This window comes from Hipposideros armiger, unplaced genomic scaffold (genome assembly GCF_001890085.2).
Source record: "Hipposideros armiger isolate ML-2016 unplaced genomic scaffold, ASM189008v1 scaffold_508, whole genome shotgun sequence".
NCBI classification, from domain to species: domain Eukaryota; kingdom Metazoa; phylum Chordata; class Mammalia; order Chiroptera; family Hipposideridae; genus Hipposideros; species Hipposideros armiger.
In genome coordinates this window covers 1,219,868-1,233,955 of record NW_017731858.1, presented here as the reverse complement: position 1 = coordinate 1,233,955, position 14,088 = coordinate 1,219,868, and the positions used below count along the sequence as shown (strand labels likewise).

At 47.8% G+C, this 14,088-nt stretch overlaps 1 protein-coding gene across 4 annotated transcripts in view; it reads left to right on the top strand.

The window, feature by feature from the left end:
- SEPTIN6 (septin 6) overlaps positions 1 to 14,088 on the top strand; it is a 66,957-nt gene that overhangs the window by 35,618 nt on the left and 17,251 nt on the right. For all 4 annotated transcript variants that reach the window (XM_019667856.1, XM_019667858.1, XM_019667857.1 and 1 more), the window contains exons 4-7: positions 1,691 to 1,877; positions 3,839 to 4,000; positions 7,785 to 7,881; positions 12,362 to 12,530. In XM_019667856.1, coding sequence (XP_019523401.1) covers positions 1,691 to 1,877; positions 3,839 to 4,000; positions 7,785 to 7,881; positions 12,362 to 12,530 — 615 coding nt within the window. The remainder of the gene's footprint in view (positions 1 to 1,690; positions 1,878 to 3,838; positions 4,001 to 7,784; positions 7,882 to 12,361; positions 12,531 to 14,088) is intronic.

Genomic DNA, 14,088 nt, shown 5'->3' with positions numbered 1-14,088 from the left:
TTGGCAGCTCAGCGGCTGCTTAGCTCGGGCTGGACTCGAACTGCTGTTGCTCAGAGCTCAAACTCTTGAGCGAGCTCTTAACCAACTGAGCCACTTGGCCGGCCTCCTGTGATTCTTTTTTTAAAGGCATTTTTCCTTCTCTACTAGGAGGATTTTTTCAAAAAACCTCAGGTTGGGGGCTGCTGCAGATAGGAGGCATTGGCTGGGTCCCGCGCCTCCTTTGATCATGTTTCCTCTGGCAGTGCTATCTGCAAACTCACTGCGTCAGGCTGGATAACGAACCTCTTCTAGCCTGAAAGGATGAATGAAGCCCCCCAGGTGGAGAGGCAGCAGATGGACAGGGAGATGAGAACAGAGGCAGGGCAGAAGTGAAGCTGACCCAGTTAGAGTAGAAAGAGGCTGCAGGGGCTGCAGGAATGGCCTGAATAGGAAGTGAGAAGCTTCCCAAGACAAGGAAATAGAGGACTACATGTTGTTTAAGAAGCCTTGGCAAGGCCTTCGGGCTGCAAAGAGGGGCTGTGTGTGGAGACTTAGTGAGCTTGTGTGTGTGTGTGTGTGTGTGTGTGTACATCTGCAGGCTGTTGCGGGGAGCGGGTATCCTTATCAAATTTTGCCGCAATACTTAGATTTTAAAATCACAACCTTGGAGGAAATGAGAACCAGAAAAATCTGGAGCCAAGTGGGGAGTGCCACTGAATCTTGCAAGACTGAGCAGAACCCAAAATGTTCTAATAGGATTTCCCAGCAGTGGGTCAAGGACAGGTCTTGCCCACCACTGGGTACCTAGCTCCCATACTAGGCACTGGGGAGGGGCACAAGAAGCAAAGACTTAGGCCCAGCTTGGAAGATGATCAGCCCATCTACAGATACTGCCAGTGAGCTCCATGCTACATTGGGGCCCCATGGGAGATAAAGAAGTGCCCTTCACAGTCCCTGCCCTTCAGAAGGACGCAGTCCATTTGAGGGAACACTAATCCTTGTGAAGCAACAGTAAGCGATCCAATAGAGTAATTATTATTATTATTATTATTATTATTATTATTATTAAGATTTTATTGGGGAATTGGGGAAGGGCACAGTGTTAGGAAATTGGGGACGCTCGAAGTCCAGTCACAGCTTTCAATCTAGTTGCTGGGAACGGGGGCACAGTCCACCGTCCCACGCAGGAGTCGAACCGGCAACCTTGTTAAGAGCATGCACTCTCACCAGCTGAGCCATCCGGTCGCCAGTTGGCAGCTCAGCTCAGGCGCAGTTCACTGGCCCATGTGGGAATCGAACCAGCAGCCCTGTTGCTCAGAGGTCGTGTTCTTAACCAACTGAGCCACTCGGCCGGCCCGAGTAATTATTTTTTATGCTCCTGGATCACAAAAAGGATTTCTGGCATAATTGGGAAAGGCTATATGGAGGAGGTGGGCACTTGACTGGGCCCTGAGGTCTGGGAGAGCAAGATTGGGATGAGAAGGGAGACATGGGCATTCCAGAGTGAGGACACACAGATGGGCATAAGTTTGGCTTATGTAAGATGAAGGAGGTGACCAGCCTGATGAAACTGGAGGTCCACTGAGGGGAAACATGGAGAAATCCAGCTGGATGGGACAGATTATTGAGGGCATTTTAAACTTCTCCAAGGGACTTTATCAAAATCCCCATTTTTGAAGTGGTTTGGCCATTTCCCGACTCTCTCCTTTAGCTACAAGCCCATTGTGGAATTCATCGATGCCCAATTTGAGGCTTACCTGCAGGAGGAGCTGAAGATCCGCAGGGTACTGCACACTTACCACGACTCCCGCATCCATGCCTGCTTGTACTTCATCGCCCCCACGGGTCATTCCCTGAAGTCTCTGGACCTAGTGACGATGAAAAAGCTGGACAGTAAGGTATGGAGGCAGGGGCGAGGGCAGGAAGAAGGCTGGGCAAGCTGGATCACTCTTACTGGTCTCTTGTGCAAAGTAGAGGCCAGATTCTAGGAGAGGTTTTTGTTTTTGTGTTTTTTTTAACAGCTTTTATTCACTGATCTGTTTTTTATTTGTTTTGTTTTTTAAGATTTTATTGGAGAATTAGGGAAGGGGAATAATGTTGGGGAATTGGGGAAGGGGAACAGCCAAGTTGTTGTCCTTCAATCTTAGTTGTGGAGGGCGCACTAGCTCAGCTCCAAGTCCTGTCGCCATCCGGCTGCCTGTCAGCAGCTCATAGCTGCTCAACTCAAGGTGCCGTGTTCAATCTTATTTGCGGTTGGGCGTAGCCCACTATCCCCTGAGAGAGTCGAACCACCAACCTTGTTGCTAAGGGCGCACACTCTAACCACTGAGTAATCCGGCCGCCCATTGGCAGCTTGAGGCAGCTCAGCTCAAATTGGGCCGGTGGAGTGGCTGCCCAATCTAGAGCTCCCAGACCTCCCTTTCAGAGCTCTTTTCAGGACCCCAGCTCCATCCATGCCACCCCATTGGAAGCTGCTGGCAGGAACGACTGTTCTTCATGTGAACCTGAGCTTGGGGATGCTCTGTCTCACTAAGTCACATTTCAAGTTTCTTTACCTTCTGGCAACAAAAATTTTGTCCCTTCTTGGAGGAATTTCAAGGGTCAGGGTTCAGGTGGCTTGAATTTTGGGACAGCATTAAGCCTTTCTCCTGCTGCCTGAACTTGGATGTTTATGCCTGCTTTCTTTATGCAGAAATTAACCACAAGACTCAGACAGTATAACTTTTTGCATATATCTCAGATCAAATTGGTAACTGAGACGGTCTTCTGTGCCTAACTGGGTTGGCTCATCAGTGTTTGCTGCCAGAAAGAGAGCCAGATGTGCATCTTCACTGAGCTCCATCCTGCCCCCCCTTCCTGCCATTACCCATATGGGTCTCCATCATACTGGATGGGTTGGGACAGTTTACTGTTAGCAAGGAGTTGCCATCTTTCCCCTTGTCAACCACAGATTTCAAATCACCGGAGCAGTGACTTTGATATTAAGATATCACACAGGGGCCGGCCGAGTGGCGCGATGGTTAAGAACTCGCTTGGGATGCCAGAGGGCCCCGGTTCGGATCCCACATATGAGGGCCAGTGACACTGCCCTCCACAGCTAAGATGCTGAACAACAGCTCAACCTGGAGCTGGGCTGCCATGAGTCGCCGGCGACGGCGTAGGCTGCAGCCCCTGTGGCAGTGGATTGCCATGGGCTACCGTGTGTAGCCAGCAGCCAGCGTGAGCGGCCAGCAGCCGCAGTGAGCGGCCGTCCAGAAGCCGGCGACTGATCTGCCTCACCCGGGAAGAGCGCAATGATGGTGCCAACTTGGGCCAGTGAAGCAACGTCCTCCACAACTAGATTGAAGAACAAAACGACAGCAACTTGTCTGTTCCCCTTTCCCCAATTCCCCAGCACTGTTCCCATCCCCCCAATTCCCCAATAAAAAAAAAAAATATCACACAGCCCATCAATTTGGGTCTTAGCTGGTAGACAGCTCATGGTTAAGACTCTGGACTTAAGAATAAGGCTAAACTTGGATCTGGATCCCAGTTCTGCTACTTACCTGCTCTATGGCCTTGGACAAGTTATCCTCTCGATGCGTCAATTTCTCTTTGGTAAAATAATGGTAATGATACCTCATGGAAGGGTTATTGTCAGGATTAATTGTATTAATCCATGTAAAGCGCTTACTTCAGTGCTCAGTACTTTGTAAGCACTCATTGTCACTTACTATATTGTTATTTGGCTTACAGAGGTGGCCAGTCCTAGACCATTGGGTTGAGCTGTGTCCTCTGGTAGCTGGTGGAAGTCCTAGGCAACGCTGCTATCAGTTGTAGATTACCAACCATGACCCCACTTTGCTCCTCCCTTTCTTAGGTGAACATCATCCCCATCATTGCCAAATCAGACGCCATTTCTAAGAGTGAGCTAACAAAGTTCAAAATCAAAATCACCAGCGAACTTGTCAGCAATGGGGTCCAGATCTACCAGTTCCCTACAGATGATGAGTCGGTGGCAGAGATCAATGGAACCATGAATGTGAGTGGGGGCACAGGGGTTCAACTTGCTGGCCATTTGCTCTTCATTTCTATTATTAATATTATTTCACCAAATTAGCAGTCAAACATCTTCAACATCCATCTTAGTGTAGTCAACACTTGGTTATCTGAGTCTCAAGTATTTGTGAGAGAGAATCCAGAACCAAACAGCTCCTCTCTCCTAGCCATGGCTGCTTCAAAGCTTCAGAGATTAATAGAGACTGAGGGAGGGAAAGGCTGACTCCAGGAAGAGGCTGAAGCTGGGGATTCAGACCTCTCCTTCCACCTCCTCTTTGATCCTGTTCTGGTCTAGGCCAGGAAGCCCCTGGGGGCATTCCTTGTCTCTGACCCAAACGGTGTGGTGACAACTGATGCAGTGAAAGAAGGAATGGCTAAACAAGTTGGCTGGCTTTGGAGATTGAAGGATAAGCTATGTTCAGATAATCAGGCCCTTTGCCTCTGGGAGAAAAAAATGATATATAGCCTCCAATTTTCCTGGTGACTAGAGAAATGTTATTTTTAAGTTTCAGGGTTATACTTTGGTTTATTAAATATGAATGAATTTAAAGAAACCAACTTTCCATCTTGCCTCTCCTCCCCCTCTTACTCCCATTAGATCAATGAGTAATGAGGAAGGCAGAGAGTCAAACATCTCCTCGTGCTTTTTCACAATGTGTTGATGCTGTTGCCGTGAAATCTTCAATGTTGTGATTTCAAGGAGCCAGCTAATAGCTTTCAGAAAGTCTCTGCTTTGGGAACAGACATTTTTTTTCTCTATTGAAAGGCATCAGTTTTTCCTAGTGACATAATGCCTGGGTATAGCCAAACTCAGGAAAGCCTTGTAATAAAAGCCATTTTTAGAAAACTTTTCCTGCTGCTGCTGCCCCAAAAGTTATCGTTATAGCATCAGCCACCACCTCCTATGAATTGGCTGACAAATTAGCATAGCAGGGCAGAAGTCATTGTCTCGCCTGACTTCCTGCCCATCAGTACACTCAATATGTTTGTTATTAGAAGTCCCTCATCATCTTTGACAAATTTGGCCCAAAAGTAAGGCTATGTGGATTGTGGTAGGTGGAGTTATACCTCTGACCTGTTGTGAGAATTAAAAAAAAAATCAGTGCTCATCCTTTCAAGCAGTAAGGGTGTTTCAATGGAAACCAGGCTTGTCATAATGAGAAAACCTGAAAGGGTGCCTAGCCTGCAGAAAAACAGGAGCCTAGAGAGTAGCGTCATCTGATGTAACTGGCACTGATGTCTGGAAGCGCCTGTCACGTCCGAACATTGGGTGCCATGATATACCTTCAAACTTGGGTTCCCTAAGTCACCTGGCAACTTTTTCAGGCTGTGGTTTGCTTTGCTAAGAGTAGAGAGGGGCTAAGAATTCTCAGCAATCTCAAGGTGTCACACAAAACTACATCTCACTACATTACTGAACTCAGGTTCAGTGACACTTACCACCCAAAGAGCCCCAAAAAACTAGAGTGACAAGGGTTGGTGAGGAGAAAAGCGTCCTTTATTCTAATAGATGCCAACAGCTAGGGAAGATGGCAGACTCTTGTCTAAAAAACCACCTTCCTCAAGCCAAAATGATTTAAGAGGTTTTATAGGCAGGTGGGTAAATGGGAAAGAACAAAGGAAAGCAGACCTCAGGGCTAATAGTTGAGAAGTCGTCTCCTGGGGTCTTCTGAGGCCTCAGGGCTGCCTCAATGTTATCTTAAATCTTACTTGTGATTATGGGTCCCTGGCACCTGAAGATTAAAGAAACTGCTCTTTTCAGGTTAAGATGTTTGTTAATTAAAAAGGTATGGGTAGCCTTGAGAAAGGGAACAGACAGAGTTCTTCAGTTAACCAGTGGGAGGAGAAACAGAGGAAATGGCTGAATATCAGGATGGATCAAACTGCAAACTATCTAAGTTTGCTTGGAAGATGTGGGAATCGAACCAGCTGGCCCTGTTGCTTAGAGCTCATGCTCTTAACTAACTGAGCCACTCAGCCGAGCCCATTAAACTGCCTCTTATAATCTGGCCTTGACAACCAGTTCACTCCAGGATTTGGAGTGCTCACCTCTTCTGTTGCTCGACACTCTAAATAGGTGTGTCAGACCAGCAGGGATGAGCTTTGAAATGAAAGAGACCTGGATTCCACCCTTGCTCTGCCTCTTGCTACTGTGTGCCTGCTGGCAAGTTGCTTAGCTGTTCTGGAACTCAGTTTCTTTTTCTATAAAATGGCATAATAAGAGTGTCTACCTCCAACATTGTTGTCAAGATTCAATGAAATAATGCAAAGTAGAGCACCTGGTATAGAATGCATAGGGTTGAGTGAATTCCTGTTGCTGCGAATGCCAGTTCTATAGCTACCAATACTATTAGTACAATCGCTACTGCCTACTCTGTGAAGCCTGCTTTGATTCCCCACGTAGTTAGCTGCTCCCTCCTCTGTGTTCCTCCAGCCCTCGAGCCTGTTTATATTCTGAACCTTTCTGTATTATTATTGTTGGCATGTCTCTCCCCTACCAGACTGTGCACTCTCCAGGGGCAGGCTCTGACCTTTTTAAATATTGTATTCTTCTTAATGCCCAGCACATAGCAGGATCTCAGTAAATATTTGTAGAATGGATGAATGAGCAAATGCGTCAAAGTATCTATGATCAAGGCCTGTTTCTCCAAGCAGGCTAAGAAAGCTCCCGTGGACTTTTTACTTGTCCTTGTAAAGCCCTATTCAGGGTCACCTGGTGTGTAAACAATATTTACCCAGTGGTTCCATTTGGCCAATGATCACTCAGCACTTATAACCTGGTCAGCTCCCTGCCAAAGAGGTGCTAAGAGCATTTCCTAGGCCCACACTACCAACTGTAGGCAGATGCCTCCTTCTTCTCTGAACTACAAAGTCTTCATCAGTCAGGCTTCGCTCCTCATTACCCCCCTGCAAGCACCCAGCTCAGACCCTTGTTTGTATTTGGCCTTCCTTTTTTCTTTACTATTCCCATGGCCCTGCCACTGCCATTCAAGGAGTATATATATGAAGCACCTACTATGTGCAGGACACCAGACCATACATTTGTGCCCTTGGTCATATTCTGTCTTATATGATTTTGGGGTATGTAATTCAGGCTTCCCCAACAAAATTGTAAGCTCCTAGAGGGCGAGGGAGTGTGTCTTTTTATTTTGTCTCACTACAGCACCCAAAAAAAAAACCCAGCACAGTCATGGGCATGTGGATTAATACTTATGGACTTGACTTCTAGGCTCAGGAGTTCAGTGTGAACTCTTGCTCAAGGGAAAGACAAGAACAAGATGTGTACAGCTCAGTCAGCAGTGTGGTTTCAGCATATACCTATTCTCGGGGCGCTCTCTCTCTCTGAGAAAGGAGGAAGACCAGTGATCCCAGTCCCCTCTGTTCTCCTTTAGCTTCAGTCTACACGTAGCCCCCCTCATCCTACTCACCCGCCTTCCAAAGGCTCTTCCCCTCAGCAATTGTGAATACTGAAGAGCTAGCTAATCTGTGTATCTGCTTATTCTCCTGATATTCTGTCTCTGTCTGTTCCCTATGCATTCAGGTATGTCATTGTTACCTTCTATTGTGAATTTCTGAACAGCAGAAGCCTGGACTAGGCCTCTTACTGCCACACAGCTTGGTAGTTTAAGAAATGCCTCTTGATGTTGATGACAGTGAGGGACACTGCAGCATGAGGGCTTGAGGTGTACGAGATGAGCAACAGTTGTATTGTGGGAGCCTCTGCATTTCCCCTGGAGTTCTGAGCTTTTGTTTGCCTTCCATTTCAGGCCCACCTGCCTTTTGCTGTCATTGGCAGCACAGAAGAACTGAAGATAGGAAACAAGATGATGAAGGCCCGGCAGTACCCTTGGGGCACAGTGCAGGGTGAGTGAGTCTCTAGGAGACAGCAAGAAGGGAGCCCCTTCTGTCTGTCCCTTTGCTTGTCCCCAGCCACTGTGTAACCAGTCTCTAACTTGTCCCCAGTCTCTACTCCTTTGGCTTTGGCCTCAAACAGCCATAGGGGTCACCAGCAGGCAAACTATATCCATACTTATATTCTCTGCTCTTTGTCTCCAATGGAAAAAACATTCCTAAAACAAAAACAAATGTACCTGGAGCGAGGTGGGAAGGAGTGTGCAAGAAAGCATGTGTCCTTACTCGAGTGTGCCAGAAGATGTACAACGATGTCCAAAGCAGTGGTGTTCATAATAACAAATAATTAGAAACAACTCAGGTATTCATTACAAATAAATTGGATGAATTGTGAAATGTTCAGATAATGGAATATTATACTGCAGCGAAAATGAAAGGATTAGTTACATCTGCATGAATGCATCTCAGAAACATAATGTTGAGCTAATTAAGTCATAGTAGAATACATGCTGTGTGATTCCATTTATATGAATTCCAAAAATAGACAGAACTAAGCAAGATATATATCTTTAAGGATTCATATGTAAGTGGTAAAACTATAAAGAAAAACAAAGGAATGATAAACCCAACAGTCAGGTTAAGCATCATGATGGGGAAAGAGAGATATGAAATCAGGAAGGGACATAAAAGGGGCTTCTAAGGTGCTGGTAATGTTTCACCTTGGCTGTGGATACATTAAAAAAATTCTTTAAATTGCACATTTCATACACTGTTTTGTATATATGATTATTCTGCAATTTAAAAACACATATTGTATTTACACTCAGGAAAGTTCCTTTTATGGTCTGTCTGATGCATGTTACACTCGGGTTAGTCAGTTCAGTGGAAAAAAACAAGGCCTAGGACTCTGCCATTGGTGGAAGAGGTGCCTGGTCCTCTGAGTCTGCAACTATAAGCCAGGTCTGGGATTACAGGGCACCATGTGTGACAGTGGCTAGCTCACTGCCTACTCACAGGAGTAGGAAACAATTGAAAGCAGGTGGGAAGTTGTCCACATTGTACCCAAAGGCCAGTATGATTTAGGACACACCAGAGACCCTCCAGCGGCAGCCAAATTTTCCATCAGTAGAGCAAGACTGGTTGTCAGAGCTCCGCTAAATTTAGGTCCTCTTTGCCAAGACTGGGAATGCTCCACTAGGAATATTTGCAAATGGTTTCCGGACCAACATTCCCACCCTGAGAATGAATTTGTGGTCTGAGAGACAGGAACCTGGGGTGGCATGAGGAGAAGCCAGCAGGTATGGTTCCAATAACTTCCTCCAACTTAGACGCACACCTAACAAACAAAGTGTTTTTGAACATTTTTCTTGTAAGCCAGGGGTTCACTGTTCTGTTCGAGTGAGGAAGAAGCTGTGTATTGCCTGGTCAGCTTGTAGGGGCCTTGGAAGTCCTCCTGACTCTCTGGAGATGGTTCTGAAAAGCTGCTTGACTGATACAATTTTTTTTAAAGATTTTATTGGGGAGTTGGGGGAGGGGAACAGCATTGGGGAATCGGGGAAGGGGAACAGACAAGTTGCTGTCCTTTTGCTGTTCAGTCTAGTTTTGGAGGATGTTGCTTCACTGGTCCATGTTGGTATTATCATTGAGCTCTTCCCGGGTGAGGCAGATCAGTCGCCGGCCTCTGGACAGCCACTCACAGCGGCTCTTAGCAGCTCACGCCGGGTGCCGGCCGCTCACGCTGGTTGCCAGCCACTCACGGTAGCTCATGGCAGCCCACTGCAGTCTACACCATCACCGGTGCTCACGGCAGCCCAGCTCCAGGTCGAGCTGTTGTTCAGCATCTTAGCTGTAGAGGGCGCAGTGTCACTGGCCCTCATGTGGGATCCGAACCGGGGCCCTGCTGCTCCGAGCTGGCGTCCCAAGCCAAATCTTCACCAACGTGCCACTTGGCCGGCTCTTGACTGATGCAATTTTATTTTTTAAGATTTTATTGGGGAATTGGGGAAGGGGACCAGCCAAGTTGTTGTTCTTCAATCTTCGTTGTGGAAGGCGCCAGTTGCCATCTGGCTTCCCGTCGGCAGCTCGCGGCCTCTAAGCTCAAGGTGCTGTGTTCAATCTTAGTTGTGAGTGGGCGAAGCCACCATCCCATGTGGAAGTCGAACCAGCAACCTTGTTGTTAAGAGCGCACACCCATATCCACTGAGCCATCCGGGCATTAGCTCAGCTCAAGGTGCCGAGTTCAGTCTTAGTTGTGGGTGGGTGTAGCCCAGCATTGAAGAGGCAACCTTGTTGTTACAGCAGCTGAGCCATCCTGCCACCTGTTGGCAGCTCAGTGACAGCCCAGCTCGGGCGCAGTGTCACTGGCCCATATGGGAGTCGAACCAGCTGCCCTGTTGCTCAGAGCTCGCGCTTTTAAGCCAACTCTTAACCAAGTGAGCCACTAGACCGGGCCCTGCAATTTTTAATATTACCTTATGTTCAGGCTGGCCAAGTGGCTCAGTTGGTTAGAAGCACAAGCTCTGAGCAACACGGTCACCGGTTCGATTCCCACATGGGCCAGTGAGCTGCGGCCCAAGCTAAGCTGCCAATAGGTGGCGGGATGGCTCAGCTGGTGAGAGCACGTGCTCCTAACAACATAGTTGCCAGTTCGTCTCCCTCACGGAATGGTGGGCTATGCCTGCCTGCAACTGAGATTGAACACGGCACCTTGAGCTGAGCGGCTGCGAGCTACTGACGGACGGCTGGATGGCAACTGGACTTGGAGCTGAGCTAGATGCGCCCTCCACAACTAAGACTGAAGGACAACAACTTGGCTGTTCCCCTTCCCCAATTCCCCAACACTGTTTCCCTTCCCAATTCCCCAATAAAAATCTTAAAAAAATAAAAAATAAAAAAATAAAAGGAGCACTTTCAATTAAAAAAAAGTACCTTATGTTCTATGAGAGTGAGGAGCATTGTTCCAAAGGCAGTGGGTCTTAAGCGGAGAGGTTATGTGAACTGATTTGAGATTTGGAAAGTTTACCCTGATGACTGCAAGGCAATCTGCTGCAACTATGCTTCATTCTGTCATCCCACACCCCCTCCCTCCCCCCACTATCCTCTCCCATACCCTGTGAGACAGAATCTGGGGTGACTGCCTGCTCATCATGTCAGACCACACTGTCCCCACATGATCAGGCCTTTCCCATTCTGACACATTGGAGCCATGCCTAGACACATGTGCCAGAGCACTGCTCACAACCTTATATTCCAACCAGAAGTCCACACTGCTATGAATTGGTCCACATCTCTGTCCTTCTGGGCCACTGCCCCAAATGCAGATCTTTGCCACACTCTTGAGGAAAGGGCTTGTTCACTCAGGCTGGAAAGTGGAGTCCACTTTGTCCTGGTCACCATTGCTGCTGTTGAGGCCATTATCCACCCTCTAAAAAATACCTCCTTTGAAGCTTCTACTATTCAGATGGGCCACACACCCCTTGTCACCGTTGTCTATTGATGTCTTAGTTCTTCCACCTTGTTCTTTGGGGACTTTGGCACTTGGTCATATCCTTTACCTCTGCTTTAGATTACCTGAATTGGAATCCTAACTCTGCAACTTATTAGCTATGTAACCTTGCCTAACCTCACTGAGACCTTGCAAAGACTACTCCCTCATCTGCCTGATAGATTCCTATTCTTCCTTCAAGAGTCATCTTAGGGGTTGCCTTTTTGGTGAAGCCTTCACTCGCCCAGGAGTTCTTAGCCCCCTCCTCTTCTGGGCTTTCATTGCACCTTGGCTATATACCTCCATTTTTGGAATTTTTGCACTGCATTGTATTTGTCTATTTGCAGCTATTCTTCCACTAGCTCCTGACGGCAAGACTCCATGACTTCATTTCTGAATTCCCAGTGCCTCATACAATACTGGGAACAGAGAGTCCACAAATATCTATTGGAAGGACAGCTGAATGTACATGTGCCATTGTCCTAAAAGTGGTGCAGAGCAAGCACTCCTGTGTCTGATGAATCGGAGTTGAGTGGTTCTGAACATCTTTGTAGATATTTTTTATAGCATTGCAGTTTTCCATTACTGTCATCCTTGTAACTTTTCACTTGTTTTTCAGTAGAAAAGCAAATCAGGAAGCAAATTCACAGGCTGTATATATGCAGATTGAAAGGCGATGTCAATGTTAGACATTTCACCTCTCATTTTGTCAATTTGTGCTTCTTATGGCCTTCCTTGCAACACACTTTCAATCCCCTAACCCAGCGGTTCTCAACCTGTGGGTCGTGACCCCTTTGGGGGTCGAACGACCCTTTCACAGGGGTCGCCTAAGACCATCAGAAAACAAAAAGATATTTACATTACGATTCATAACAGTAGCAAAATTACAGTTATAGAGTAGCAATGAAAATACTTTTATGGTTGGGGGTCACCACAACATGAGGAACTGTATTAAGGGGTCGCGGCATTAGGAAGGTTGAGAACCGCTGCCCTAACCCTTCTATGCAGTTGAAAACGAGGCCCACTGCGACTTTGTGAAGCTGCGGGAGATGCTGATTCGGGTCAACATGGAGGACCTCCGGGAGCAAACCCACAGCCGGCACTATGAGCTCTACCGCCGCTGTAAGCTGGAGGAGATGGGCTTCAAGGACACCGACCCTGACAGCAAACCTTTCAGGTACCTCTCCTACCAGCCCAGCCCAGCCAGGGGTTATGGAAGCCTTGCCGTGGAGCATACACAGGGGCTAGACACAGGTACCCAGATGAGAGTGGCAGGGCTCAGTCACTCGCCAGTTCCACCTGCTTGTCCCTCTCTGCCTCTGCACACCTATCCCAGGGAGCTGTGGTGAGGGGGACTTGGTAAGCACAGGGCGAGGAAGGGGGCCCAGAGGACCAGAAAGGTCGATAGTCTCACGGCCACAAGTGCGTCTGCGTGGGCACGCACACACGGCAGCTAGAGGGGGGCCCTGAGCTGGAGTTTTGTTCTGCAATGTGGCAGTTTGTGCCTGTCATCTGCCCCACTTTCTTCATTGGGCTCCTGCTGCTCTGTTGGGTTTCCAGTGTGCTCTTTACCCTCCTGCCCATTATCAAAACCAGACAGGACCAGGTAGCAGTCCTTGTACATGTGTTGATGAACTTCGGGCTCTTCATTCACTGTCCTGAATGTTTGCATTCAAGTGCATTTTGTTTTGACCACAGGATGTTAATAAGCATTGACATACTTCTCAAATGAGAATTTAAGATGGTTCTAGAGAAAAGGAATGTTTTCAAAAGCAGTTTACTATGCCAATAGGTATGATATGCCAAGTATAAGTGATCTATATGCACGATGTGTGACATATGCCCCACATTTTAAGTGACCATATGGTGCCCTTTACTGGGGCTTTGTCTCATTTTAGGAAATGTCAGGCATCGATAAGCAAGTGAGGGGGAGGCTTGTGGACTAAGAAGGCTTTCAAATGGCCTTTGAGATCCCACTATACCTGTTCACGGTGGAAAGCCCGCCTGGGGGCAAAGCATAGCCAGTCCTTCAGGGATGCCTGGTTCTGGAGGGCGGGACTCACTCCCTTTCACCGACAGGAGCCGCTGGAGCTCCTGGGGTTGGAGGAAGGTATGCTCGTCTCTCTGGTGGGTGCTCCTTCCTTGGATTTCTGTCTTCTTCCCCTCTGCCAGCTTTAATCTGCATCTGTGGCAGAAGCGTTGTGCCTCTATCTGTTAATCTAGCCCCCTCGTCTCCTCCTTTGCTCCATCCTGAACACCTGTTAGCCATGTCTTCATCCTTTGCACTACTTCTCTGCTGACTCCTTTTCATGTTGCATGCAAACATTCTCATCCTAAAGAAACTTGCCCCTTAGTGCTTTTCCTCACCATCCTCTGCGCTGTTAAGAAGTTCAGCTCTGGGGCCGGCCGAGTGGCGTGATGGTTAAGATCTGGCTTGGAACGCCAGAAAGCCCCAGTTCGGATCCCACATATGAGGGCCAGTGACACTGCCCTCCACAGCTAAGATGCTGAACAACAGCTCGGCCTGGAGCTGGGCTGCCGTGAGTTGCCAGCAATGGCATAGGCTGCAGTCCCTGCTGCAGTGGGTTGTCATGGGCTACCATGTGTAGCCAGCAGCATCCAGAAGCCGGCGACTGATCTGCCTCGCCTGGGAAGAGCACAATGATGGTGCCAACTTGGGCCAGTGAAGCAATGTCCTCCACAACTAGACTGAAGAACAAAATGACAGCAACTTG